The sequence below is a fragment of the Lepus europaeus genome, chromosome 12 (assembly GCF_033115175.1).
Source record: "Lepus europaeus isolate LE1 chromosome 12, mLepTim1.pri, whole genome shotgun sequence".
In the NCBI taxonomy this organism is placed as follows: domain Eukaryota; kingdom Metazoa; phylum Chordata; class Mammalia; order Lagomorpha; family Leporidae; genus Lepus; species Lepus europaeus.
In genome coordinates this window covers 29,800,969-29,827,613 of record NC_084838.1, presented here as the reverse complement: position 1 = coordinate 29,827,613, position 26,645 = coordinate 29,800,969, and the positions used below count along the sequence as shown (strand labels likewise).

At 36.3% G+C, this 26,645-nt stretch overlaps 1 protein-coding gene across 2 annotated transcripts in view; it reads left to right on the top strand.

The window, feature by feature from the left end:
- The window catches only part of SMC2 (structural maintenance of chromosomes 2), a 76,656-nt gene that overhangs the window by 47,037 nt on the left and 2,974 nt on the right, over positions 1-26,645 (top strand). For both annotated transcript variants that reach the window (XM_062207840.1, XM_062207841.1), the window contains exons 17-24: positions 359-483; positions 2,096-2,289; positions 3,254-3,397; positions 5,988-6,182; positions 9,130-9,330; positions 13,265-13,381; positions 23,027-23,187; positions 26,470-26,617. In XM_062207840.1, the coding sequence (XP_062063824.1) occupies positions 359-483; positions 2,096-2,289; positions 3,254-3,397; positions 5,988-6,182; positions 9,130-9,330; positions 13,265-13,381; positions 23,027-23,187; positions 26,470-26,617 (1,285 nt within the window). The remainder of the gene's footprint in view (positions 1-358; positions 484-2,095; positions 2,290-3,253; positions 3,398-5,987; positions 6,183-9,129; positions 9,331-13,264; positions 13,382-23,026; positions 23,188-26,469; positions 26,618-26,645) is intronic.

Here is a 26,645-nt window from a genome sequence, read left to right as displayed (position 1 = left end):
CCCGTTGCTCCTCTTCCAGTCCAGCTCTCTGCTGTGGCCCGGGAGTGCACTGGCGGATGGCCCAAGTGCTTGGGCCTTGCACCCACATGGGAGACCAGGCGGAAGCACCTGGCTCCTAGCTTCAAATCGGCACAGTGCACTGGCCGTAGCGGCCATTTGGGGAGTGAACCAACAGAAGTAAGACGTTTCTCTCTGTCTCTCTCTCTCTCTCACTTTCTAACTCAGCCTGTCAAAATAAATAAATAAATAAAAGCTAAAATAAAAAGCCTGAAGTTTGTATGTTTTAAACTCTTAAGCATCAGAAATATTATGTTTTTTCTTTGTTTGTTTGTTTTTTGTAAACTTCTCTTTTTCTAAGGTATCGTCAACTAAAACAACAGTGGGAAATGAAATGCGAAGAGGCAGATTTATTACAAACCAAGCTACAGCAAAGTTCATATCACAAACAACAAGAAGAATTAGATGACCTTAAAAAAACCATTGGTAAGATTAAAACATCCTGTGCTTAATTTCTAGTTTTGTATGTTGTTCTACCTTATATGTTGAAAACTCTGTGTTATATTTATGTGAAAGAGTTTCTTTAGGATAAATTCAAGGATGGATTTTTGGGGACTTAGGGTATTATCATCTTCACTTTTACTATTTATTGCTAAAGTTCTGACCACTTGATCAATATTTCTACCAGTAACATGAAAGTTCTAATTTCTCCAAATCATTTCCTTTGTGGACTGTAAATATTCTCCAATCCCATGGTTGTAAGGAAAGCATATTAGCATTTTAATTTGTGTTTATACAGTTGCTGGTGAAATTTAGGGTCTTTTGGTATGTTCATTGGACCTTTGGGTTTCTTTTTTCTTTTCTTTTATTAAGATTTATTTATTTGTTTACATGAAAGGTAGAGTGAAACAGAGAGAGATCCTCTATCTGGTGGTTCACTCCCAAAATGGCTGCAACAGTCAGGTGTAGGCCACGTTGACACCAGGAACCTGGACCTTCATTCTGGTTTTCCATGTTTGGCAAGGGCCCAAGTACCTGGGCCTTTATCTTCTGTTTTCCCAGGAATATTAATAGGAAGCTGGATTTGAAGCATGATGTCATAAGTGGTAACCTAACCTGTTGTGTCACAATGCTAATTCAAAACCTTTGGGTTTCTATTTCTGTGATTGTCCTATTTTTTCCTTATCCCTTTTTGTTATTGAGTTGCTCTTCCGATTTCTGACAGGTTGTGTGCCTTACAAATATATTTTTTGACTTATCTATTTGTCTTTTAACCATGTGTGTATAATGTTTTCATTACATATCTTTTTAATGTTTAATATAGTGCAATTTTTAGCTACTTCTCTAATTGAAGAAATTGTTTTTCACTTTGGCATCACAATTTAATTGGATATGATATGTCTTATTTTTGTCATTCCTTACAATTACTTGGCCCCACCCATTTCCCAATGTTTTTATTTTGTAATGAAAAGTTGCATAGAAAATTGTGCCCTCATGGTTTCAGGATTGTATAGGTGCAAACACTAACAATGTATATCATTTGTGATATTAATATGTCCATTCTGTCTTGCACTTTTACTTTTTTCTTTCATAAATTTGGGACAATACTTTTCCTGTGTTTCATCATAGACATGTTTTCACAATGTTTCTCAACTTCAATGAAAAGTTCTTTAATTAAATATAAAGCTCAAAAACAAAATTATCTTATGAAATTTTAAGTTTATGGCAGTTAAAATTATAGAAAAATATCATAGGTATAATCCTGGTTTTAGGAAGCATAAAGGTTTGTGAAATATGAAATCTGATGTTTTTTAATCAGTTGCTTCAAATTCTTAAAACGTAGGTGAGTTGAAGGTAAAGTTTTTGTTACTCAGTTTCATACAATTAGAAAAGATTTCTTTGCAGATCTTTAGATTATTCAGATATGGCTCCTTGGCAGATCTGTATATCAGTATACCATTTCTAAAATATGGTTGGTTAATTTTTGTAAAATCTCTAGCTTGTAATTTTCCAGATCATTTCTTCTATTAATGGGTGAATTTATAAGCCTTTATCCATAGCTGTTAGTTTAGCCAAATTTGCCTATTTTATGATGCAGAGGAAAGTGAGGAAATCTTAAAAAACACCAAAGAAATTCAAAAAAAGGCAGAAGAAAAATATGAAGTATTGGAGAATAAAATGAAAAATGCAGAAGCTGAAAGAGAGAGAGAACTGAAGGATGCTCAGAAAAAACTGGATGGTGCTAAAACAAAGGCAGATGCATCTAGCAAAAAAATGAAAGAAAAGCAACAGGTAATATTCTTTGTTTAAATGGAACCCATCTGAAAATCAACATAGAGCCAAAGATGGTAGAGCATTTTTCATTATTCATCAGTCTTGATTCCAAAATCTAAAAGTGGTTATATTCTTAGGAAATAAATGATGCAACATATAAGTCAAACATGGTATTTTCTGAAAACTGTAGTTGAGTGTCATATATTGTGAGAGTGGGTTGCATTGGCTTGCTAATTTTAGGCAGGGAGCAAAGTTGATATTTGGTAGATGCTTCTTTCAGGAGTGAACTTGGTGTAGGAGCGAATTACATGATGTGGGGTACTGTGACATGAGAAATTCAGCATATTGACATTTCTATTTGGAAACCACATATGTGAAAATGCACTGTGAGAGAATGGTGGCAAAAGTGCCTTATATTTCAAGATGTTGTTAAGTTGTAGACTATAGTACCTCATTGCATTCTTTTGATAGTGGCAGAGTTGAGATTTAAACTTATGTTTTTGTTTCCAAACATTTTTGTTTTCAAAAGCAGTGAACTTAGATTCTATTCTATACAATTTCATTTAAATCTGCTTTTTTTTTAATATGCCTTAAGATAGCTGCACAAAGTAATTTCTAGTGAACAAAAAGCTATAATGAGAAATTAACTTTGCATGTTGAATAATTTTAACAAAAATTTTATCTCTAATAAGTATCTGCAATGTATAATTTTATAGTCTTCCTGTAGGAATAAAATAGAGTAATTTATGCATAGTTCTTTGAACCTATTAGAATTGTATATATATCGTAATTTATTTTAATGTAGGAAAATAAACTGCCTTTCCCCTTTCTGGAAAAGCAGCTTAATATGTAATTTTGGTTGTTGAGTGGTCACTACACTATGGCTGTTAACTTGTGTGAGAGTATTGTTAATTTTGTTGCCCTGTAAGTATTTTTAGTAGTCAATTAGCTATATGAATACCAAGACATTGTCTGTCTTTAGGAAGTTGAAGCTATCACTTTGGAACTGGAAGAACTCAAAAGAGAGCATGCTTCTTATAAACAACAGCTGGAAGCTGTAAATGAAGCTATCAAATCCTATGAAGGTCAGATTGAAGTAATGGCAGCTGAGGTGGCTAAAAATAAGGTAAAATTTATTTATCAAATTGGAGAAGTTGAAAATACTAATCTGTTCATGAAATGTTGGTTTAAGATCATTGACTTGAGTGGTGGTGATCTTTTCACTATTGTTATGATGAGAGTATGAGGCAAAAATGGTGATTATTGACCCAGAAAGAGTCCTGAAATAATATAACTGATTGATTTAGTCCAGTCCCACTCAGAAAAAAACCATAAGGTTTGGACAAGCACAGTTTACATTAAAAGCTTACTATGAGATTGATCACTAATGATTAGGGAAAATGCTAAAGAATACAAGAACAACAGATACAGGAAATAGCTATTACCCAAGGTATATGGCAATATGCCATGAAAGGAACAAATTTGGCTAAGAGCCGCCATTTTACCTGCAGGGCTGAGGACCAAATCTAATTGCAGAAGGCCTACCTGTGACCCACTGGTGGTGATGTTTGATGAAGTGCCAGGAAAAGCTTTCCAAAAGGAAGTGCTGATGATGTGTTACCTACTGGGAAAGTTTTTTGAGGAAATGGGTCACTGGGTGTTTTATTGCCTGGAAAAATGAAGCTAAGCCCCTCTGAGGGTACCAGACAAAACTTCCCAAGCTGCTAACCTCTGCACATACCAGATATACCTTTAAGGAACACACTGAGAAACCAAGAAGTAGAACTTCTTTGTCTGACAGCAGTCCTTTAGCGACATTTTCTGATGTACTATTAGGGCAGCTGTCAAAGGCAAAATATTCTGTTATCAGAAGTAAGGCAATAAAGGGTGGATTTGGGCCTGAGAGTTACACAAGTTATAAATATATTCTTTTACCTGCAAATTTATATTAGGAGACTAAGACTATGCCTCATGAATATTGGATATTCTCTTACCTCTTTCTATGTTTTTGACCTTGAATTCTATTCCTACTTTGCTTTTGTAATATAACATTCATTTTTCAAGTTATCTCTCATTTTGCTGTATACTTAGCTTTTTAAGAAATGTGTATCATTGTTTCTTGTAACTAAATACATATAACTTTCAACAGGTGTGTTTCATCCATTTACCTACATTAGAGTACAGAACATTTTGCTCTGCTTCTGTCATCTGCTTCTATATTTTCTCTGTTTTTCCATGGAGATGAATGTTCTGATCATTGTACTATGTACTTTTTTGTAAAGTACATCTTTTCCCTTGATTTTATTCTTGGTTACATTCTTTTTGGTCTGTTTAGTTTTGCTTTAACACGTTATTTATTGAATCAGTAGCAGCATAACAATTCTTAACCCCCTTTTTGTTCATAAGAGATCAAAATGAATCACAGCTTGTGTTTTCTGTATTCTCTGTTCAATTTCTTTGTTGCCTCCAAAGTAAATGTTAGATTTAAACAAGTTACTTACTTTTTAATTTAATGTTCTTTCATTTCATTATGTTCTTCCATATGTATATTCCTCATGGACATCATGTTGTGGTATTAAAACAGGTAGCTTGTTTCCAAAGAGAATTGCGAAAATAAAAAATTTTAAAACTCCTTCCTTATCTAAATAAATATAAAATTAACATACACGTTTCTATAAAGAGGGTATCAGATGCTTTTTTTTTTTAAAGATTTATTTATTGAGGCCAGTGCTGTAGTGTAGAAGGTTAAGCCTCTGCCTACAGTGCCATCATCCCATAAGAGTGCTGGTTTAAGTCCTAGCTGCTCCACTTCCAATCCAGCTCCCTGCTAATGAGCCTGAGAAAACAGTGTAAGATGGCCCAAATGCTTGGGGCCCTGCGTCCTTATGACAGACTCAGAAGCTCCTATGACTCTGCCTTTCAAATAAATAAATCTTAAAAAAATAATTATTATTTTTGAAAGAATTAGATATCCATCTGCTAGTTCACTCCTCAAATGACCAGTGTTCTGAGCTGAGTCAAGCCCAAGCCAGGAGCCAAAAGCTTCATCTGATTCTCCCTTGGGGTTTATTGTTTTTTATAAATTATTATAGTTTTTTATAGTTTTTCCAACTACTGGTTCACTCCCGAGATGCCTGTAACAGCCAAGGCTGGACCAGACCAGGACCAGGTCCCCCATGTGGGTGGCAGGGACCCAAGTACTTGAATGGTCACCTACTGCCTCCCAGGGTGCATATTACGGGAATCTGGATCTGAAGTGGAATTAAGACTTGAACTCAGACACTCTGATTTGGGATGCAGTTGTCACAAGCAGTGGCTTAACCACTGCACCAAAGTCTATCCTAGGGGATCTGTTTGATTATCTGATTATGTTCTTGTGAATTTCCTAGAATTACTGCTTTTTGAGAGGCCTCAGGTCAGCTTCCAGTAGTGACTCCTCATATCTAATTAATCCCATCTACTCTGCATCCAACAGAATCTCAGTTTGCCAGCATGAACACTGTACCCCTCACCCTTTTACTTTTAATCATAACAAAGTTTTCTCCTGTGTGTAAATTCATTAATTATTTTAATGGTGATATACAATGTAGAATATTATGTGACTGCCTATAATCACATTGCTGTCTTGCCCAGAAGTATGTCAAAGGCATCTCAGTAAAACTAAAATATTTACCTGTTACCTTACTGTATGTTCTGTTCTGATTTTTTTGCTTTAGGAGTCGGTAAATAAAGCTCAAGAAGAGGTAACCAAGCAGAAGGAAGTGATAACAGCCCAAGACAATGTAATTAAAGCGAAGTATGTAGAAGTAGCGAAACATAAAGAGCAGAACAATGATTCCCAGCTTAAAGTTAAGGAATTAGACCACAACATCAGCAAACATAAACGGGAAGCTGAAGATGCGGCTGCAAAGGCATGTTTGTGTTTATTTTTATTCTTTAAGTCTAATTCTTGTTTCTGAGCTGCTGGAAAGTTCTAGTAAACTACGCAATGAAAAACTCACTATAAAGATACAGCTACAGCCTAATATAACTCTGAGCTTACAATCAATGTTATCTGCTTTCCAATAGTACTCACTTCCAACAAATGGCACAAATGTTTTATTATTTTTTTAAAGATTTATTTATTATTTGAAAGTCAGAGTTATGCAGAGAGAGAGAGAGAGGTCTTCCGTCTGATGGTTCACTCCCCAGAGGGCCGCATCAGCTGGAGCTGCACCAGTCTGAAGTCAGGAGCCAGGAGCTTCTTCCGGGTCTCCTGCGTAGGTGCAGGGGCGCAAGGACTTGGGCCATTTTCTACTGCTTTCGCAGGCCAGAGCAGAGAGCTGGATGGGAAGTGGAGCAGCCAGGTCGGGAAGTGGTGCAGCCAGGTCTCGAACTGGCGCCCATTCGGGAAGCCAGCACTTCAGGCCAGGGCGTTAACCCACTACGCCACAGCGCGGGCCTCAAAAATGTTTTATTTTTAAATTTAGTTTCAAATATTGGTTCCCATGCACAAAATGTTTACCAAATGTTTAGTGGTCTCTCTGGAAACACAAAGGTACTTAAAAAAATGAAATTAAATACATTTATTTTGGTGCAAAAAATTATGAAATCCTTGCATATGAGGTACCTTCAAAGAGTTAATGAGAAAAGTGTATCTTGAGAGAACTATTCATGACTTTCAAGTTTTGTTGCCTAAAACTAAAGTTATGTTTTAATTCCATTTTACAAACTTTTTGAAGTGTCCTTATAGCTTTATATTCCCAAATGTTAATTGAGCTAATTACTAGGTATTAGTCATAATATGCATTATTTACCTTATTCCAAATCAAATTTAAAGAACTAGTAAATGCACACATACACAAAATATGTAAAAAGAGTTACTAGGCGTTTTAATGCCTTATGAATGTCACTACCAATTTTTGCAACCTTATTAAAAATCTGAAGCTTTACCAGCCAGTTACATATTTTAGGTTATTTCTTTATTTTTGATCATCTTAAAATTCCTTACATGTATCATAATGTCTTTACTTAAGTACTGTAGAGAACAGATGCTTCTGCAGAAAGTTGTTGCTTGTTAACAGGCTACATACATGTAGTCCTTTTTTTAAAATTTATTTATTTATTTGAAAGAGTTACACAGAGAGAAGGAGAGGCAGAGAGAATGAGAGAGGTCTTCCATCCTCTGGTTCACTCCCCAGTTGGCCGCAATGGCCAGAGCTGCGCTGGTCCGAAGCCAGGAGCCAGGAGCTTCTTCAGGATCTCCCACGCAGGTGCAGGGACCCAAGGAGTTGGGCCATCTTCTACTACTTTCCCAGGCCATAGCAGAGAGCTGGATGGGAAATGGAGTGGCTGGGACTTGAACCAGCGCCCATACGGGATGCCAGCACTACAGGCACTGGCTTCACCCACTATACCTCAGCGCCAGCCCCCCATGTAGTCTTGGTTTCCTATGAGTACTTGTAGTTTGGTGCCTTTTTAATGTCAAAAGATCACTAAGAACATTTAAAATGTTCTTTCCACCCTCTGAAAGAACTGTGGTTTCCTGTTCAGGTTCATTACTTGATTTAAAAAAAAAATTATGAATACATCATAATCTCTTACTTTATTGTATTACTATTGATTTCCCATTAGTCTCATAGCTTAATGTTAGTGGGCTCACCAAGATATCACCAATGCCAATATTACTTCTAATAGTTTTCTTGATAATTGAAAATGCTAGTATTGGTGACTCTCTTCTTTTTATTTGCTTTTAAAGATATAAAAGGAGGGACTTGTAGGTGGAATTCTTTGAAAAACATAGTTTATCATATATTTATTACATACCTACTTATATCAATATTACATTGAGCAGTAAAGATAGAAGGGTAAGCAGCATGTATACAGGAATGCAGGTCAGCAAGGAAGATAGCTTAGAAATGATTTTATGTTGGAATGTGGAGGTGATATCATACTTATGGAATTAAGGCTAAACTGAAAGGGATTGTATTCTATCATTAAAAATGATCTTGAAACAATTCTGGTGGGAGAATAAGTTCTTTACAAATGTTTCAATTTTAAATTTTTAATAGGTTTTATATGAAGACATATACTATGCCTTATAGGTGACACATAGAGATGAGGTCAATGTTTAAAGACTTTTTTTCTTAGATCATAATTCTGAGAGACAGTTATTACATCTCATAGTTAAGCTTCTTTAAGCTTATCAAATCGGTGGCTTACTGTATGATAAAAATGTTAGTTTTTCACAAATTGTTTTTTGAAACAATAAGTTGAATTTGGTAAAATTGGAAGGAGCTTGATCTAACATTTCATTTTAATGGAGATGTTTTACATATACAGTTTGAGCATTCCTAATCTGAAATGCTCTAAAATCCAGGACTTTTTGATTGCTGAGAAGACATGAAAAGCAGAAAACCCCAAACCTGCCCCACTGTAATGGATTTTTGTCAGAATGCAGGCACATCAAAAATATTGAGTAAAATTACATTTTGGCTTAAGTATATAAGGTATATGTGAAACAAATGAATTTCATGTTTATACTTGTAAATATTCCAAAATCTGCTAAAATCTGAAACACTTCTGGTCCCAAGCATTTCAGATCAGGGACACTCAACCTGTACTTTGTAAAATTTTCCCTATGAGTTGACTCCTCTTCTAATGCTTAAGTGATAGACAGATCTTCTATACAATTTCTTATTTCCTGAGCCCATGCTGCAAATACAAATGGTCATCCTTTTGTCCTATCAATAGTAAACATTTTTTAAATGAATGAGTATGGAATATTTCTCAGCAAATACTTGATTTAAAATTAGTAAATAGTTAAGAACCTTGTAATATGTAATAATCATGGATCCTTTTATTTTCATATGTGAGTAGGTATCAAAAATGTTGAAAGATTATGGGTGGATTAGTGCAGAGAGACACCTATTTGGCCAACCCAATAGTGCTTATGATTTCAAAAGTAACAACCCAAAAGAAGCTGGTCAGAGACTTCAGAAGTTACAAGAATTAAAGGAGAAACTAGGACGAAACGTCAATATGAGAGCTATGAATGTACTGACAGAAGCTGAAGAGCGGGTAAGTCAATTTCCTGTAAATATCCTGCCGCATTAGAACGTGGTATTTTGAATGATGGCTCTGTCAACATTTTGCTTAATGTCCTGGGTACTTGTTTTGTTTCTGTTTCCTTTTCTTCCTTTTTTAAATCATTCTTTTTATGCTATCAGTTGTCTTTACATTTTTTTACCTTGAATGATTTTTCCACTGGCTTTTGCTCTTTGCCATAAACATGGTTTGTGTATGTGTGTGTGTGTGTAAATAAAAACAACATTTTTGAATTTTGTTGATTCCTCACATTTCTTTCATTTTTTTTTATTTGCCTTGAAAAGCCTTGAAAAATAGAGATTTCTGCTTCCTCAACAGTTATTCCATACCTGCTATCTTCTTTTTGATTTAATTTATACAGAAATCATCATATGAGTGTTGATTAAAACTTAGTATGTAACAATGTTTCACTAATCCAGCAACATCATTTTAGTTTCAGTGCTCTCCATTACTTACTAATATGATCTGTTCTTTCTTTATTTTAAATTTTATTTACATAATGTGAACAAATTTCATGTATTTCATATATACAAATTTGTAAGTATAATGATACTTCTCATCCTACCCTCCCTCCTCCTTTTTTCTTTTGATTTTTACAATGACATCCTTTCAGTTTATTATAATCACAAGCTTAACCCTCCACCAAATAAAGGATTCAACAAGTAGTAAGTAGCAAAGATCATTGTTCCTCAAGAGTATAGACATGGGCTATAAACAATAATCAAATCTCAAGATGTCAATTTCATTCATGTACATTACATTTTTTTGCACTCTTAATTACCACAGATCAGTGAAAATATGATGTTTGTCTTTTTGGAACTGACTTATTACACTAAGCTTAATGGTTTCCAGTTTCATCCATTTTCTTGCGAAAGACTATTTCAATATTATTTACAGCTGAGTAGTGTTCCATTTTGTGTGTGTGTGTGTGTATCACATTTTCTTTATCGAGGCATTAGTTGAAGGAAATCTGGGTTGATTCCATATCATAGCTATTGACTGCAGTAAACATGGGAAGTACATGTAACTCTTTGCTATGCTGATTTCACTTCAGTTGAGTAAATTACCTGGAGTAGGATGGCTGGGTCATATGATAGATCTATTTTCAGTTTTCTGAGGAATCTCCATACTGTCTTTCATAATGGCTGTAATCATTTGCATTCCTACCAGCGCTGGATTAGGGAACAGTTTACCCCTCATCCTCACCAGCATTTGTTGTTTTTGATTTCTGTAGGAGAGCCATTCTAACTGGGGTGAGGTGAGACTTCATTGTGGCTTTGATTTGCATTTCCCTCATGGCTAATGATCCTAAGCATGTTTTCATGTTTTGGTTGGCCATTTTAATTTCTTCTTTTGAAAAATTCCAGTTCTAGTCCTTTCCCCATTTCTTAACTGGACTATTTTGTTGTTGAGTTCCTTGAGCTCTTTATAGATTTCTGGATCTTAATCCATAGTTTGCAAAAATTTTCCCCCATTCTGTCAGTTGTCTCTTCACTTTAAATGTTTCCTTTGCAGAGCAGAAGCTTCTTAGCTTGATGTAATCCCATTTATCTATTTTTGCTTTTATTGCCTGTGCTTCTGGGGTGTTTTCCAAGAAGTCTTTGCCTATGGTGATGTCTTGCAGAGTTTCCCCAGTGTTCTCCTGTAGTGATTTGATGATACCAGGCTCCATTTTACATCTTCTATAGTGCATATTTCTTCCCATATTAAAGTAACTATAATTTTTTGGTTTTTTACCCTTTATACTAAAGGTATAAATAGTTAGCACTGTGTTTATAATATTAGAGCATTCCGAATTTTTGTGTGTACACTTACCAGTGAATTTTGTACCATCCTTTTTATATTTTCTTCATCTTCATTAATATCTTGTACTTTGCATTTAAAGGACTACCTTTAACAGTTTTTGTAGGGACAGATCTGATGATTATGAACTCAGCTGTTGTTTTTCTGGTAATTTCTTTATTTCTTCTTTATATCCAAGGGATAGATTTACTAGATAAAATATTCTTAATTGGTAGAGGTTTTTTTGTTTGTTTGTTTTCTTTCTATAACTATGAAAATCTTATACAATTCTCTCTTCTCATAAGGTTTCTACTGAGAAATTTGCTTTTGGGTAGATTGAGACAACCATATAAGTTTGATTTCTTTATTTTGCTGCTTTGAGAATCCTCTCTATCTTTTACCTTAAAGCTTGAGTATAATATATCTTGAGGTAGAGAATTGCCTGCAAAGGTTAATATGTCCCAACAAAGCCTTGACCTCAGGCTAGGGTGAGCCGAGACATCTTATCCAGAGTCATTGGTAAGGCACTGCAGGAGTCTGCCTGCCTCTGTTCTCATGGTGGCACCAGCCCCTTGGCTCCTGTGCAGTGACTGGACACCCACCTTTATTTTCTTCACCTAAGCGATTATGTTTACTTTGTTGTGCTGCCTGGAGTTGGGAGATGGATAGGCTGGGCACTCTTCTGGCCACTTGGAGTCCATGGCTTACAGAAACCAGGGCAGCACAGAAGCAAGCCCAAGGCCCATGCTTCTTTAACCTGCCTGATTCTCAAGTGGTCCCTGAGCCTGAGACTGCTGTAGTCAGCCACAAGTGATGCTAGCCAGAATAGAAGTCCCATTAGCTGGGGCACAGGTCTCCACTTGGCCCCCAGGCGAGTTCATATACTCCTTCTGCAATCACTAGACTGGCTTCCTCATCTTTTGTCAAAGGGTTTGGTGCTTGAATATCTTTTCAGATTGGTAGAATGTCTTACTGAGCTTCTGTTTTGCTTCTAATCTAGGGGAGAGATTTTTAGAGTTTTGCGATAAAGGATAAGAAGAGCAAGGAAGATAGCTGAGTTAGCTGTAGGTCTTCCATCCACTGTTTCACTCCCCAACTAGCTATAGTTATTTAGGGAGAATACGAAACTTCTTTGAAATGTGAGGCTTTGAATAGAAATGGGTTAAAATAAACTTCAAAAGTTCTACTATTGTTCATGGTATCTCTCCATCAACACCTCCCTTAAAGGAAGTCCACTCTAAAGAGGTGATTTTTTAAAAAATACATATTAATTTTAAAGGCAGAGTGATGAATGGAGAAGAGAGAGATAGTGAACAATTGTTTGCTTTTTCACTACCTGAATGGTTGCATAGCCAGAGCTCGGCTAGGCTGAAGCCAGGAGCAGGAACTCCATCCTCCTTTCCCATATGGGAAGGGGCTCAAGCACTTGAGCCATTTTCCACAGTTTCCCAGGCACAATAGCAGGTTTCTGGATAGGAAGTGGAGCACTTGGGACTTGAACCAGTGCTCATAAGGAATGCTAGTGTTGCCACTGGTGGCTTAACCTGCTGTGCTGTGCCTGCCCCACATTATGATGTTTAAGCTGAAATTTGAGTTTCAGTTGTGTCAGAAAGGGAAAGAAGATTTCAGGAAGAAAGAACAATTCAAGGGCCATAAAATAATCAGTTTATTTTTTTCTAGAAACAAAAAAAAACAATATGCATAGAACATAGCAAGAATTTTCAAGTGAGAGAAATAAGAGCTATCTTAGGTAGAACCTGTATGTCATGGTGAAAAATTAAAATTTCACTCTTGTTACTGTCAAGACTGGCTTTAAGAGTATTCAGGGCTACTTTTACTTGTAATTTTCATGTAGCACATTTTCCTTTTTACCTTGGAGAGTCAAGATATTTCATGAGCTTCTTGTATAAATTCTCAATTCTCGTGGCTGAATTTTATATGTGTGTGTGTGTGTATAATTTCTTCATGGTTCGATATATATTATAATTCTTAGTGCATTATATCTTTTTGGTAAATAGAATCATGCATTAAGTTAAAAAATAATGAAACCTTTTTATTCCTCACTGTATTACTGAACAGAGGAAATTTTATATTTTCCTAATTAAGTATGCTTTTTATCTCACAGTATAATGACTTGATGAAAAAGAAGAGAATTGTGGAAAATGACAAATCCAAAATTCTTGCAACCATAGAAGACCTTGACCAGAAGAAAAACCAAGCCCTAAATATTGCTTGGCAAAAGGTATTTGAACCCCAAAATAGTATCCTTTATTTTGTATGAGGAAAGAATGAAGAATATCTTCAGTAGGTTTATGAGCTAAGATTAATTTGAGATGAGTAATTTGTGTTTGAACAAGGTATATGCTTAATCCTTAAGTAAAACTTCCCCTACTTTATTAAATATATTTTCTCTGTTTAGATTTTGCTACTACTAGATGTTTAAAGGTAAGTTTGTGTCACTACAGCATAATCTCATAGTCTAGTTATGTTAGATTCCTAACTTTCTAGCTTTCTCCATTTTTTATTCTTACCTTATTTGTTATCTTTCTTTTTTATGAGACTGTAAAAATGTTAGACTCTATCCAGTATCTTCTATACTTTACTCAACCTAGAAATAGTCCATCTCAGTTTCACATTAGGGTGCTCTAAATGTTGGAAAATGAAAACCGTGTTCAAAGAAACTCACTCAGTTTCATGGTCTTTTATTTCTATTGTCAAGTTCACTAAGACCAAATACTAGTTTTAAGAACCTTAGCTTAGAAAGATTTTTATATGCAATTTTTACTTTTATTTATACATAGTAATTGTACATACAGGATACCATATGACATTTCAATACATATATATGTAAAATGATCAGCTCTAGGCAGTTGATATATTTATCACCTTAGACAATTATTTCTTTGTATTGGGGACATTCAAAATCCTCTAACTTTTTTTGCAATATTCAATTATCTTAATGTGTTTTGGAACATTAGAAGTTATTCCTCCTATCCAGTCACTTCCTTGCTATATACTAACAATCGTCTCTGCATCCCATCCACCTACAAACTCTGCCTATGCTGTTGTTTCTTTTTTATGCTTCTATGGTATCAACTTGTTATGTTAGCCTCTACATTTAAGGGAGAGTATACAGTGTTTGTCTTTGTAAGGGAACCTTACTTCACTTACATAATATGCTGCTATTCCATCTGTGTTGCTGCAAATGGTATAATTTCATTCTTTTTAAAAAATGGCTGAATAATATTCCGTTGTGTATATGTACCACATTTTCTTTGTTCTGTTGTGGAACATCTAAGTTGATTTCACAATAGCCAGAATATGTATACAGCTGCAATAAATGTAGCAGTGCACATGTCTCACTGATTTGGATTCCTTTAGATATATTCAGGTTCTTCAAAAAATCCATAGAAATTTTGTTTATAGCTATATGGATTTAAAAATTTTTTGCACCAAGTAAAACTTCCTTTAATTCTATTTTTCCATGAAATTCTTGAATTTAGGTGGAGTAAGATACTATTATAGATTTGGTATGCATTTCCCTGATAATTAGTGAAGTTGAGCACTTTTTCTTTCTTTCTTTCTTTATTTTTATTTGACAGGCAGAGTGGACAGTGAGAGAGAGAGACAGAGAGAAAGGTCTTCCTTTTGCCGTTGGTTCACCCTCCAATGGCCGCCGTGGTAGGCGCGCTGCAGCCGGCGCACTGCGCTGTTCCGATGGCAGGAGCCAGGTGCTTCTCCTGGTCTCCCATGGGGTGCAGGGCCCAAGGACTTGGGCCATCTTCCACTGCACTCCCTGGCCACAGCAGAGAGCTGGCCTGGAAGAGGGGCAACCGGGACAGGATCGGTGCCCCGACTGGGACTAGAACCCGGTGTACCGGCGCCGCAAGGCGGAGGATTAGCCTACTGAGCCACGACGCCGGCCGAGCACTTTTTCATATACTTATTTGCCCTTGGTATTTCAGAGAAATGTGTATTCAAGTTTCTGACTCATTTTTAATCCATTTTTGCTATTGAGTTGTTTGGGAGAAACATCTGCAAACTGTTCATCTGACAAGTTTTATAACCATTCTTTTCTCTTTGTTGATTATTTACTTGCTCTGCAGCAGCTTTTTAGTTTGACGTAATCCATCTGTCGTCTTTGGCTTTTGTTTACTGAACTTGTGGAATCATATCACAAAAATTGCCCAGATAATATACTGAGATATTTCCCCCAGTGTTACAGTATTTTCATATCTTTCACTTAAGTCTTTGATCATTTTGAGTTGATGTTTACCTATTGTGAAAGATAGGGTCTTTTTAGAGATTATATTTTTATTTACCTGGCAGACTTAGGGAGAGACAGAGAAATTCTGCATATGGATATCCCCTTTCCCCAGAAGCATTTATTGAACAGACTTTCCTTTCCTCAATGTTTGTTCTTGCTGCCTCTTGGGAATAAAGGTGAATGTAAATATCTCGATTTATTTCCAGGTTTTCTGATCAGTTCCATTGCTGTATATGTCTGTTTTTATTCCAGTACCATGCTGTTTGGTTACTGTAGCTTTCTAGTATTTGTTTAGAAGTCAAGTATTGGAACCCACCCAGCTTTGTTATTTTTGTCCCAGAGTTACTTGACCTATTTGAGGATTTCGTGGTTCCATAGAAATTTTACTAGCATTTTCCTTTTTCTTTGAAGAATGTTACTGCTTTCTCAATAGGAATTGTATTGAATCTGTAAATCACTTTGAGTAGTATAGACATTTTAACAATATTGATTCTTCCAATTTATGAACATGGAATATCTTCTTTTCTTTGTGGCCTTCGTTTCCTTTCAAGCAGTGTTTTGTAATTTTCATTATTGTGATCATTTACTTTGTTGATTAAATTTGTCTCTAGGATTTGTTTTTTGAGCTATTAGAAATTGGATTGCTTTATTTTAAAAGGCATTGATTTTTATATGTTATTGTTGTATCCTGCAACCTGTTGACTCTGGATTTGTCAATACTTATCCAATTTTTTGAGGGTAGTTGTCATGACCATCCTCCCATCCCTAGTACAGATCCCATTTTACATGTTAAGTAATACTTTTATGTGGTGTTGGGTTCTGTGTGCTAGTATCTTGTTGAGAATTTTTCATCTGTTCATTGGGGATATTGGATTTAGTTTCTTTTGTGTCAGTTTGTGGCTTTGTTGTCAGGGTAATGCTGACTATTTAGAATGGGTTTGGAAAGTTTTTCTCTTTAATTCTGTAGGATCATTTGAGATGAATTGGTGTTAATTCTTCCTTAAGGCTTTGTTTAAATTCAGGAGGAAGCAATCTATTATTGGTCTGCTCATTCCCGGAAAACTTTTTTCTTAGTGATTCAATCTTATTATGTACCATTTATACAGTTACCTGTCCTCATGGTTCAGTTTTGGTAGGTTATATGCATGTATATACTAATTTATCCACTTAGGTTTTCAAATTTGTTGGTATAAATTATTTGCTTTGGTCCCTAATAGTCTTTATATTTCACTGATGTCTGTTGTAATGCCTTATTTTTTAATCAATTTGGTCTTACCAAAAATCAACTCTTATTGTTAAGTGTTTTTGGTTGGTTGGTTGTCAGTATTTATTTGGGCTCTGATGTCTCCCCCCTCTATTAATTTTGAGCGGAGTTTTTTCTTCCTTTTCTAAGTTCTTGATATGAATTCATACATTGTTTAGGTTGTTATCTTGATGTAGGCATTATTTACTATAAACTTTTCCATTAGTACTGCTCTTGCTGTTTTCCACAATATTAGGAATGTTATGTTTCCATTTGACAAGACAGTTTAATTTCTACCTATTTCTGTAATAGGTAATTTGTTAATTTCTAGTGTTTTTCAGTTGTGATCAAAGATAAATTTTTTTGAATTTGTTGACACTTGTTTTGTGGCCTAACATGTCTCTTTTGGAGAATGTTCCATGTGCTCATGGAAGAATGTGTATTCTGCAGCTGTTGCATGAAATGTTCTGTAAATGACTATTAGATCCATTTGATCTGTAGTATAGTTTAGCGCCAGTGTTTTTTTTTTTTTTTCTAAATGATCTGTTCATTGATGAAAGTTGAGTGTTGAAATTCCCAACCATTATTGTATTAGAGTCTAGCTCTCCTTTCAAATTTAGTGTTTGCTTTATGTAACTAGGTGCTCCAGCATTGTGTTCATATATATATAATTGGTATTTCATTTTGAAGTGATCCCCTTAATCATGTCATTTCTTTGTCTGTTTTTTATATTTTACTTGAAGTATACTCTAATATATCTACTCCTACTGGCCTTTAGTTTCTGTTTTCAAGATATATATTCTTCCATCCCTTCATTTTCAGTCTTATGTGTATATTTACTAGTGAAGTTAGTTTATTGTACACAACTTTTTGTTGGGTCTTGGTTTTCATACATTTACAATCAAGTTATTGATAAGTAAAGACAAACTTCCATCATTTTGTTACTGTTTCTCTGTACAGCATTTATTCCCTTTTTAGTCTTTTGTTTGTGATTTTGTGGCTTCTGTTTGATAAGGTTTGATTATCTTCTCCTTTCTGTTTTATGTATCTACTAGTAAGCTTTAGTTTTTTACGATTGTAGGTAGCTTTTTGCTTTTAATGTAGGAGTCTCTGAAGTTCTGCTTGTGTAGCCAGTCTGATGGTCATGAATTCACTCTGGTTTGTTTGTTTTAAAGACTATTGCCAGTCATTCTGAAGGACAGCTTTTTGGGTATAGTATTCTTGGGGATTTTGAATATATAATCCCGTTTTTTTTCCTGACCTGAAGTGTTTCCTAAGAAGTCTGCTGTTTCTCATGGGGTTTCTCTTTTATTTTTTAAGATTTACTTTATTTATTTGAAAAGCAGAGTTACAGAAAGAGAGGGAGAAACAGGTTTTCCATCCGCTGGTCCACTCCCCAGATGTTACAACAGCCAGGGCTGGGCCAGGCTAAAGCCAGGGGCCTGGAGCTTCTTCTGGGTTTTCCACATGAGTGCAGGGGCCCAAGCACTTGGGCCTTCCTCCACTGGTATATTAGCAAGATGCTGGGTTGGTAATGGAGCAGCTGGGACTCAAACCAGTGCACATGTGGGATGACGGTGCTGCAGGTGGAGGCTTGTCCTGCTACACCACAATGGGATTCCTTATATTTGACTCCACATTTTCCTGTTGCTATTTTGGACTTTTGGAGGTCTGATTTTAATGTATCTCAGAAATGACACTTTTTTGGTTGTATCTAACTTTCCCAACACAAAAATCATTTATTTGAATAGGAGTTCAGTGTTTTTTTCCCTTTTCTTCTCTTTCTAGAACACCCATAATGCAAAAGTTTGCTGTTTTAAGACTTACTTTAACGGCTGGCCTTGTGGCACAGGTTAAGGTACCACTTGTGATGTGTAGGTGCTGGTTTGTGTCCTGGTTCCTTTGAAATCCAGCTTCCTGCTAGTAGCCTGGCTAAATTAGTGGAAGATGGCCCAAGTGTTTGAGATCCTGGCTTCCATGTGGGAGACCCAGATGCAGTTCCTGGCTTAGACCTGGCCCAGCTCTGGTCATTATGACCATCTGTGGATTCAACCAGCAGATGGAAGATTGCTCACTCTCCAGTCTTTCAAAATAAAAGGCTGAATGACAGAGAGGAAAGGCAGAGAAAGGGAAAGAGATCTTTCACCATTACTCCCCAAGTGCTCACCTGAAGCCAGGAACTCCATCTAGATCTCCCACATGAGAGGCAGGGACCCAAGTACTTGGACCATCATCCACCACTGCCTCCCAAGCGTATTAGCAGGGAGCTGGACCAGAAGCACAGAGTAACCAGGACCTGAACCTGCAGCCTACTGTGGGATGCAGACATACCAAACAGTAACTTAAACACACTATACCACGTATACAACATGCTTAATTGTGTCCCATAAGTCTCATAGGCTTTATTGGGCCTTGGTAGTGTCTGTGTATTTATCATCTGACTTTGTTATTTCAAGGTGCTTTTCTTTGAGAAATTCTGCTTCATCTAGTCTGCCATTGACACTCTCAACTATATTTCTTATTTCATTTGAGTTTAAAACTGATCTGCCTTTGCCAGATTTCTTAGTCATATCATGAATTGTCTTCCTAATTTTATTGAGTTGTGATATTGTCTTGTATCTTATTGAATTCTCTTAATTTGCTTTCATTCTTGTCAAGGTAGTTTATTGATTACCTTTGTGTTGGGGTCTGTTGCTCGAGTTATTGTGTTCCTTTGGAGGCAGAGTTTTAGTTTCTCCACACATCTTTGTCCGTATGTGCATATTTGGGCATCTGGCACATCATTTGCCTCTGCATTATAGTGGCATTTTTAATGAAAGATTTTCTGCTGGCCATGTGTCATAGGGTTTTAGTTCAATAGATTGCACTGGATTTGGTTCTAAATTAGCACTAGTATAGAATCTGGGTAGCTTGTTCTGGGGTCAGCAGTGTCTGTACGTATCTCAGTAGCCTATTCTGCTACCAGCAGAGTTGCAGACTCTGCAGCAGTGTTGGTTCTCTGTTAGCTCTGCCTAGTCTGCCCAGCTGTGGGTTGAGTCACCTGTTGGTTTACAAGAGTTATGTAGGGGCAGGAATACTTGGATGGTCGCTTTCAGTTAAGTCATGACTGGGGTGACATCCACCAGTTTCTGATGACTATGTAGGTACGAGCCCTCTCTTTTGTCCACTAGTTGGTGTTGCACAGCATTCCTGGTGACAGTGTGGCATGCCTTTCCATGTCTAAGGCTGTCAAAGGGCCAGTTGTGGCACCTGTCAGACTTAATGACTACACAGATGACTTCACTGGGACACTGGAGCCAGTCTACTCAGGATGGGATCTCTAGCTTCTGGGGCAAAGGGTGGCTGAACATCTGTTTCTAGGGCCTTAGTAGGTCACACATCAGAGTATGGGGTATTTGAGGCCACAGGATGGTGAGCATGACCACTTCACAGGGGCTTCTGTAGGCTGAGTCCTCCTGGGACTCTGTGCTATGCTGCTCAGGGCTCAGAAACTAAGTGTGGGTGGACCGTGCAGATCACCTTCTTCCTAGTCCTTCACAAGCCATGCTGCTTAGGGTAGGCTGGCTGTGTTGGCAAGAGTACTGTGTTGGCAGTGGACAGGGTGAAGGTACAGTGCCCGCCAGGCTCTTTCTCTAGGGCAGTACAGCAGCTCATTAACCCAATAGCTCCCCAAATTGGGCTCAGAACAAGAATTAAAGACTTCTTTAGAAGCCAATACATCTGTATGTATTGTGAGAGGGGACTACTGGGGTTCTGCTGATTTGTCTCCGATTGAAGTCCCTTTTTGTTCAGCGTTGGTCTTGAGAGAAGAGAGAGAAAAGCATCTGCTGTGTGCTGATTTCCCTTCTTTATAGAGCCTTCATGTCTGTCTGTCATTGTCTCTGCCGCAGCCCATGGGTTGTCAGCTTCAAATACTCCCATGAGATAGCTGTGCTTTTTCCTTGGTCCTTTGTCATGGAGGGAATGCATGGACATCAGTTCTGCCCTCTTTCCCCTCATTTCCTCTAGCACAATTGATAACATTCTTTACCATTCAGAATTCATAAATATTCATTCTACATGGCCCTAGTAGTCATGTTAGACTAATAATATTAACATAGTAATTAGTGAATCCTAATTATTTTACATGAATTACTTTAAAACAATTCTGTTTTATAGATGAGGAAAATAGTTTATAAATGTTTAGAAATAGCCTCATTCATATCATATAGCCAAATGTTAGAAGAATAGGTTTCTATTTTGTCACATCAGAACAAAGTTAAAAATGCCTGTTGCTGTTACCTTAGTAACTCTTTAGAAATTGAACAAAAAACAAATTCAGTATTTTCCTTCTACAGTACTTTGATTCAGCATAATCTCAATTGCCTTTTTTTTTTTTGACAACCTTGGGGGGATTTCTGGCTCTTTCACTGTTGTTTTTACTTTCATGGCTTCATCTTTCTCCTTTAGGATACTTCTTTAGTCTCATGTGGGAGTTTTCCTATTACTACAAAAGATTCCAAACATACTTATTGTGCTCTTTAGTATTTTAGGAAACCTGTATCAACCAGGGTTAAATTGGGCACCTTAACTCCTCTTTCTTATCATTTCTGTGTAGGAACTTTATTTTCAGTCACCTTGTTTTTTCTACTCCACAACTTACTTCGGTGATCCACTCTCTGTAGTATTTATCTCTTAAAAAAATGCATGCAGAAAGTTGACCCCATTATTCTTGTACAACAAGCAGACTTTCCATCCTCCTTTCTCCTTCATAGCTCCTGGATTCTTCAAACTGATTCCTTTCCAGTTCCCAAGGGTTTTCCAAAGCAAGTAACATGTATTGTGTGCCTATTATGTCAGTCAGTGTTCTGAAATTAATTTTCTCATTCAGTCCTCACAGTTACCTAATGAGGAAGTCATTACCAACATTATATATTTCATTCTGATTTAAAGCATACTTGATTCACAGAACCAGAGTATTTTAGGCATTTTTTTCTTGTTAGCCTTACTAGATTTACAAAATCATTGTATTTCATCTGTATGGTTCTATGAATATATATACACACACACAGCATGCATTCATGCACATACATAAAATTTGTAAAATGAAATTAATACTGCCAAATTTTTTTAATTTATGAATCACAAACTTTTTGAAATATCCCATGTATGTTAACATACATAGATTATAGCCATATGTAAGTTTCTGCTTTCCCTTTTGGAAGTATTTCTACACAGTGTCATCTGTGGGTGTATTCAGGTTTTAGTAACAACATGTGCCACTTTACTTCTCTCTTGCCTGTCAGAAAGTGGCGGGGGGGGGGGGGGGGGAGGACATTTATAAATACTATGCTATTTCCAAATCAGTAGATTCTGTTGCCACTTTGTAGGAAATTTCTCAACAGGTGTGCTGTTGCTCTTAAAATATGGATTCCTTACTAACTGTATTTGGGAGCACAGCTATGTCTAGGAAATTTCCTTGCTACTTTGAGTCCTGGCTGCATTCTTAGCTCTAGCTTCTTACTAATCCATATGTATTCTAGCTGAAAACAGATGATGACTCAAGGAGTGGAGTCTCTGCTATTCCCATGGAGATCTGGATTGAGTTCTTGTCTCCTGGCTTCAGTCCAGCTGTTGCAGGCACTATGAGGGGGTAAACCAGCAAATGGGAACTCTCTTGCTGTATTTTGCCTTTCAAATAATAAAAATAAGTGTTTATGATTGAAATTTTGCATACCTGAATTTAAAATTTCCATGTAGAAAATGACCATCACACCCTTGAAGATGGAAGGGCATATGTGTACTGTAGTCATGTCTTTGAAGACAGATGGCCAAATCAATGATCATGTATACATGCACAGAAATTACCGTATTACAGGCTAAGATGTTGGCCATAAGTCTTACGTCATTTTCTAATGTGGCAAAACAGGAGAAGGTTCAGACAGCTTCCTTAGCATTTTTCTCTTGGGATCCATTTGTATTCCTGGTCCTCAACACTTTAGTTCATAAACACTGGACCACCTTACTCTTAGCAGAAAAAAAAATGTTTTATTAGAGAAAAGTTTATGCCAAATGTTTGTTTTATATTTGCTTCTGTAATAATTTTGTTTTCTGTGTGATACAATTGTGTGTGTCTTGAGGATTCCTACATTACTTTCTCCCTGGATGAGCTCATTAAACTATTGGTAAATGGTCAGATAATAAATATTTCTAGCTTTCTGACCCATCCAGTCCCTGCTCCAGTGCTTAACTATTACAGCACTAGCAGCTATAAACAATGTAAATGAATGGGCATGGCCAGATTAGTCACATGGACCATAGTTTGACAACCCATGTGTTAAAGTAAGAAACACCACACTGGATCTTCTGCATATGATTTTTTTTTTTTTTCAATCCAGGTGAATAAGGACTTTGGGTCTATTTTTTCTACTCTTTTGCCTGGTGCTAATGCTATGCTTGCACCACCAGAAGGGCAAACTGTTTTGGATGGTCTGGAGTTCAAGGTAGCCTTAGGAAATACCTGGAAAGAAAACCTAACTGAACTTAGTGGTGGCCAAAGGTGAGTAATTGTTTTGTAATATTACAGTTTTTCATTCATAGTATTTTATTATAATCTATAGTTTCATTACTTAGTTTTTGATTTGCTTAGTTACCTTTGCATATGGTGTTTAAGGAGCCTAACACATGAGTAGAAAGCTAAAAATGTTGGTTGGAGCATTTGACTGAATTAGTTTTCAGCAAAAATAAGCAACTAGGTCACTAGATGAAAAATAACTATTTCAAACATTAGGAAATGAGTAGTCCTGGACCATGGACCTGAAAGAGGAAACAAAAGTCCTGTGCTTTGTCAGCCCCAGCTTTCTCTCTACTTGCAGAAAGGAATCCAAATAGAACTTAATAGTATAAGTAAATGTAGGAAACAGAGACTGGAATTTTGGAGTCCCAAAAAGCAGCACTTTTGCATTTGGTCTTTGCTTTCCCTGAAGTGAAGTCTATTCTAGGCAGATCCTAGGAAGCCTAACAGGATTTTTAAGAGATCAAACTGATTGCATGTTATTTAATTGTTCATCAGAACAAAGCCCTGTACTCTTTAAAGGAAGACACTAAGCAATATAATAACCACAGTGTTAGGGATCTAATAAAAATATGACAAAAATTAAGAAAAAGGACTATACAGAAAAATCAGTCAGTGGAAACAGAACAAGAAATGACAGAAGTAGGAGACAAGGAAATCAGAGTTATATGTTCTATTTTCAAGAATTACCAAGAAAATGAACATAATAATTGTAAGTTCTACTTGATTTTAATAGCTTCTAAAGGTAAAAATACTATAAGATAAAGTATACCTGAAATGAATTTTACTGCCAGAGGTTAACAGATCTGACTCTGAAAGAAAAATGCTTAAACTTGAAGATACATTAGTAGAACTTACTTAAGCTAAAGAGCTTTAATATCCTGTGAGAGGCTACCTGAAATACATATAACTGAAGTTTCAAAAGAAGGCAGACAGAAAGATACCATTATTTAATGATCCCAGATATTGCAGATATAATGAATTCCAAGTAGGATAAACACAAACACAGTAATCCTGCAAGTCATGTATAAAATTGCTGACAGCCAGTGATTAGGAGAAAAATCTTTGAAGAAACCAGGAGAAAAGAGGTAAATTAATTCTTGTCCAGAAGTCTAGGATATCTATATGGCTCAAAGAAAAATATCTCAATCTAGAATTCTGTATCTAACAGAAAAAGTCTTCAAGTTGAAGGTATTATGCTTTTACAGAAAACAAAAGCTAAACATTTTTTCAACTACTACAGATTGAAGGAAATTCTCAGGCAAAAGTAAAATGATACCAGATGGAACCTTGTGTTTACTTAAGGGAGAGAAGAGGGTTGGTTAAAACATGCCTCTGAGACTTAGAGAAGTTTCTCCAGCCCTTACACAGTGATGCAGAAACTCAGCATACCAAGAAACTTAAAAGATCATGTGACCTTTGCTGCAGCTAGCCATATAAAAAATTAAACCCTCCCAAGAGAAAATTCTAAATATTTACATATGGAAATTGATTTAATATTTTTTTCTTACAGAATGTAAAATTCATAGTCCTTGATTTGTTCTTTGTAGGAAATATTGAGATCTATTTTCCCTATGAACATCTTTGTGATTTTGAGTAGAAATATATTCCAGCTCATACTTCTCATGATTGATACAATTTCTAAATATTTTAAGATGTGAAAAATAGCTCTAGTTGTTTGTTAATCAGAATTGAATCCCATAGTTTAAATCCCAGTATCATTATTTAGAAAATACTTATTTTTAAGATTTATCTGAGAGGCAAAGAGATCTTCCATCCTCCACTTCACTCGCCAAATGGGTGCAACTGCCAGGTCTGGACCAGGCAGAAGCCAGGAGCCTGGAAATGGAGCAGCTGAGACTCTTAACTGGTGTTCCAATGTGGGATGCCAACATTGCAGCAAGCAGCTTAATTTGCTGTGCCACAACATGGCTCCCTCAGAAAACATTTAGAAGAAAATAGAAAATGGATGTACCTCTTCTTACTGAATCCTATAAGTTATTACATAACTAAAATACTTTAAAATTATTTTTGGGTACACCATGATCTAGCATAGCAGTTAAATTTTCTAAAGCTTAAGTTTAAAGCTTAATGTCTTAAGCATTTGGCATAGAGAAAGCTAAAGAAAAATATTTTTATGTTACTTGAATGACCTCAGCTTTTGCCTGTAGTGGTTCAGTCTCAATATGCTTATACTACTACATGCATTTCTTGTTTCCCTTCCACTCTTGCACACTCCTCCACACACAATTGGTACCTTCATTAATAGCCATTTGGAATGCTGTAAGCATTGAATTATTTATTACAAAATTATATTACAAGAGGTATTTGTATTTTTTCAAATAATTTATAAATATTTTATAAATGCTTTTTAATTGAAATATATTTAAGAAAAATATAAAGACTATGATTTCAATGTCAGATTAGAATGCAAATAGATGTAGTTAAAAGGAGTGGTAAAGGCCAGTGCCGTGGCTCACTAGGCTAATCCTCCGCCTTGCGGCGCCGGCACACCGGGTTCTAGTCCCGGTCGGGGCACCGGATTCTGTCCCGGTTGCCCCTCTTCCAGGCCAGCTCTCTGCTGTGGCCAGGGAGTGCAGTGGAGGATGGTCCAAGTGCTTGGGCCCTGCACCCCATGGAAGACCAGGAGAAGCACCAGGCTCCTGCCTTTGGATCAGCGCGGTGCGCCGGCCATTGGAGGGTGAACCAATGGCAAAGGAAGACCTTTCTCTCTGTCTCTCTCTCTCTGTCCACTCTGTCAAAAAATTAAAAAAAAAAAGGAGTGGTAAGTTAGAAGAGAACAGATCATGGTTATGGAATCTGGGCATAAGGTATAACTACAAATTTTAGGTAAGAATTGGCTGAACTTCTGGCACTGTGAAGTACTTAGAGTTACAGATCATAATCTATACGATGTACTAGCAAATAAAAATATAAGGAAAAAATGCATAGTATCTGTGTGCATGCTTAGTGTAGGTGTATATATTATAAAAGTGGAAAATGTCACCTGAGTCAGTTAGAAAGGTAAGTACCAAAATATGACAGTATCGAAATTGTCTTATAAAAGGAGAATGCTTATGAAGGAAAATGGAAAGCTAAAATAAACATTTTAAGTTTCAAACTTCAGTATTTTCGTATTAAACACTATTTATATGACTTGATCATAAAACTGTACTATTCATCCTAATAGGACTACAAATTTGCTTTAGGGTTTGGTAATAAGTAGTAAAAAAAATAATAGTTCTTTTTCAACTCCACTTTTCTTAGGTCTTTAGTGGCTCTGTCATTAATACTGTCTATGCTCCTCTTCAAACCTGCTCCAATTTATATCTTGGATGAGGTAGATGCAGCCTTGGATCTTTCTCATACCCAGAATATTGGGCAGATGCTGCGTACTCATTTCACACATTCTCAGGTAAGGCCCATAAAAAAAATCTCAGCTG